Source organism: Octodon degus, unplaced genomic scaffold (genome assembly GCF_000260255.1).
Source record: "Octodon degus isolate 3935 unplaced genomic scaffold, OctDeg1.0 scaffold00351, whole genome shotgun sequence".
NCBI classification, from domain to species: domain Eukaryota; kingdom Metazoa; phylum Chordata; class Mammalia; order Rodentia; family Octodontidae; genus Octodon; species Octodon degus.
The window spans coordinates 298883-301673 of record NW_004524927.1 but is presented as its reverse complement, the minus strand read 5'-3'; the positions used below and the strand labels follow the sequence as shown (position 1 = coordinate 301673).

The window sequence follows — 2791 nt, the reverse complement described above, 5'->3', positions numbered from 1 at the left end:
GTGCATGGTGGCACATTTCTGTAATCCCAAAACTCAAGAAGACTGAGGGAGGAAGATTATTGTAAATCTGAGACCAGACTGGGCTACACAGTGAGCTCAATGATGGCTTGAACTACATAGCAAGATTCTGCCTCAAAAAAAAGCAAATAAATACATAAAAATAAAAGAAAAAAGAAAAATGTAGACTCTTATAAGAAGAGAGGAGACAAAGACTCTAAAAGATCAACAGATAAGCTAGTCCATGCATATCAAAAATGACCAGACCACAATGACAAGTTAACATCTCTCCATATTCCCGCTCTAGCTCAGCTTCAGGCAGGACCTGGGATTACCCACCATAGCTGCACAACAGAAGAAAACCAAAAACAAGCCAAGTGAGCCAGCGGGCATCCTGAGAAAGAAGAGCAACTCGGGAAGGCAGAGACAATGAACAGGCACTCAAGTTACTGGAAAGGAATAAGGCCAAGCAAGTAGGAAGAAAAAAAGGTCTAAATACATTATCTACTTCAGAGAGAGGAGAGATGCTAACACAGCTGGAGAAAAGGTCTATAAATCTGGCATCATCTTGTTCTATCTCGTCACACAGGAAAAGACACTATAAAAAAAAATGGAAGCAGAAAACCATTTTTATAGACAAACCTAAAACATACCTTTAAAAAGCACCATGGAGGGGCTGGGGAGATGGCTCAGTGGTCTAAACGCACCTACTCAGAACAAGCTTAGCAAAGCACAGGGACCGCGGTTCAATCCCCCAGCACCACATGCCAGCCAGCCCTGCCCCCTGGTGGGCTGAGCAGGCCACAGACACACACACAAATAAAATAAATAAATTTAAAAAAAAATAAAAAATAAAAAGCACCATGGAGCCAAGTTTGTGCCTCAATCCTTGGTGTAGATTTGTGATGCCAAACTTGCCTCTTCTTGGGGCCAGGAAGATGGCTCAGTGGAATAAGCACTTCCCTGGCAAGCATAAGGGCCTGAGTTCAATCCCCGGTTCCCCCCAGTGCATCAGGCCCACAGGAGGGGTCAGCGTCCAACTGGAGCACACACAGCGTTCCTCAATAAATGTTTGTACCCTCACTTTCAATTGATCTCAGTCCTAAATACCTGTCATCGTCTGCCCCACTTACAAGTAATTGCAGTGGTTAGAAAAAGCCTTCCTTAGGATGAACTAGAGAGCGCCTAAGAACTTCACTTAACCCTGAACCCTCACCTGCGTAGCCCTTTCCTATCCAAACAATTCCAAGGAACCCGAAGCCCCAGAGGCACAGTGATTGAGTGGTAGAACCAGCACCTCCGTCCGCTTCAGGAACCCAAGCAGCAGCGCTGATGCTTTTGACAACTAAGACTTTCTCATCAGAAGTTGCTGCAAAGTCAAGAACTTTCATATCTGTGGCACGTACTGCGCCACTGAATTATGGCCCAAGTACTTGTGTAGCAATTTACATCTGTACTTCCCCGTGTTCCTGTGCACCATGAGCACAACAGGTTCTCCAAAGCTACCTGAACAGATGAAAACCAGTACAGGGCACTCACTGGCCCTGCCCTACCCACCTTCGCATCTCTCCCTCTCTCCAACAGTTCCACCCACATCAGTCTTCTTCTCCTGCTTCCAAACTGCCAGAGACATTCCCATTCCATTGCCTATACCTGGGGACTCACTCTGCCCTTACTCGTTGAGCATTTACTACCTGGAAGTCATGGTGATCAGGTACCAGAGAAGTGAGGATGAAGGAGAACTAGGACTGTGAAGCAGAAAGGGGAAACTAGTGAAATTCGAATAAAGCCAGTGCTTTATGTAGTACTGCACGCATGTTAATCTCTAAACGTTGAGAATGCATCGTGGTTATGGAAGATGTTGGCATTAGAAGAAGTTAAGAACGTTAAATGGAGCGTCACAATCTTCAGTGTATGTAAAACTCTAAAACCTTTTCAACATTAAACTTACTGTCTGTTTACCTGTCTGTGACAGGTCCTTGCTTTGTCATTCAGACTGGCCTTCAAGTCACTATGTAGCCCAGGCTGGCCGCGAACTCATGGCCATACTCCTGCCTCAGCCTCCCAAGTGCTAACATTATAGGCACGGTCAAATTAAAATCAGACTCAGCTGCCGCCCTCGGGGAGCTCCAATTCTCAGAGCAGGTGAGCAGCCACACACACACCCGCGTCTTCCCCGAGCGCGCAGCCCAGGACAAGTGGGAGGAGGACGGGACCGGACGGCCCTGCCCACCTGCTGCGCCCAGAACTGCCTCCAGGGTCTCGCGCGCCCCATCCTGCCCCCGGAGGCCTCAGTCTGCCTCGCTGAGAGCAGGCATCGGGAAATCACGAGCGCCGAAAGTCCTTGTGGGGACCCTGTGTGCCGTCAGGGCCAGGATAGCATATCTGCCGCCCTCTCGTAGCCCACCTGGAACTCCAGACCGTAGATCACCGGCGCATCGTCCTCCATGCTGCGGAAGGGTATCTGCCTGCGGCTCAGGCGCTCAGAGCCTCGCTACAACCTGCGCGTCCCACTTGGTGGGCGCGATCGCAGCGTCCATTCATTGACTCCGCGCGGCCACACACTTGAGCCCACTCTTTTTGGCCCAACACAACTTCCGTAGGACTCGCTTCCTGTTTTTGTTAGCGTCATCGGTACGCTCCTTGCGGGCAGCCAATGACAGCAGCTCATAGTTCTGGCGCATGCGTACTTAGGCTCTTATCCGGGCTCTCAACTATGGCGGCTTCTGTCGGGACGGCTAGAAATAGGGACGGACCAGGCGGGAGGCGGCGCTAGGGTTCCAGGATCAGGTGG

At 49.8% G+C, this 2791-nt stretch overlaps 1 protein-coding gene across 1 annotated transcript in view; it reads right to left on the bottom strand.

Moving 5' to 3' along the window:
- Positions 1-2588, bottom strand: part of Eipr1 (EARP complex and GARP complex interacting protein 1) — a 98920-nt gene extending 96332 nt beyond the window's left edge. Inside the window, exon 1 of the mRNA XM_004648059.2 lies at positions 2405-2588. Coding sequence (XP_004648116.1) covers positions 2405-2446 — 42 coding nt within the window. The 5' untranslated portion in view covers positions 2447-2588. The remainder of the gene's footprint in view (positions 1-2404) is intronic.
- Positions 2589-2791: the final 203 nt, after the last annotated feature.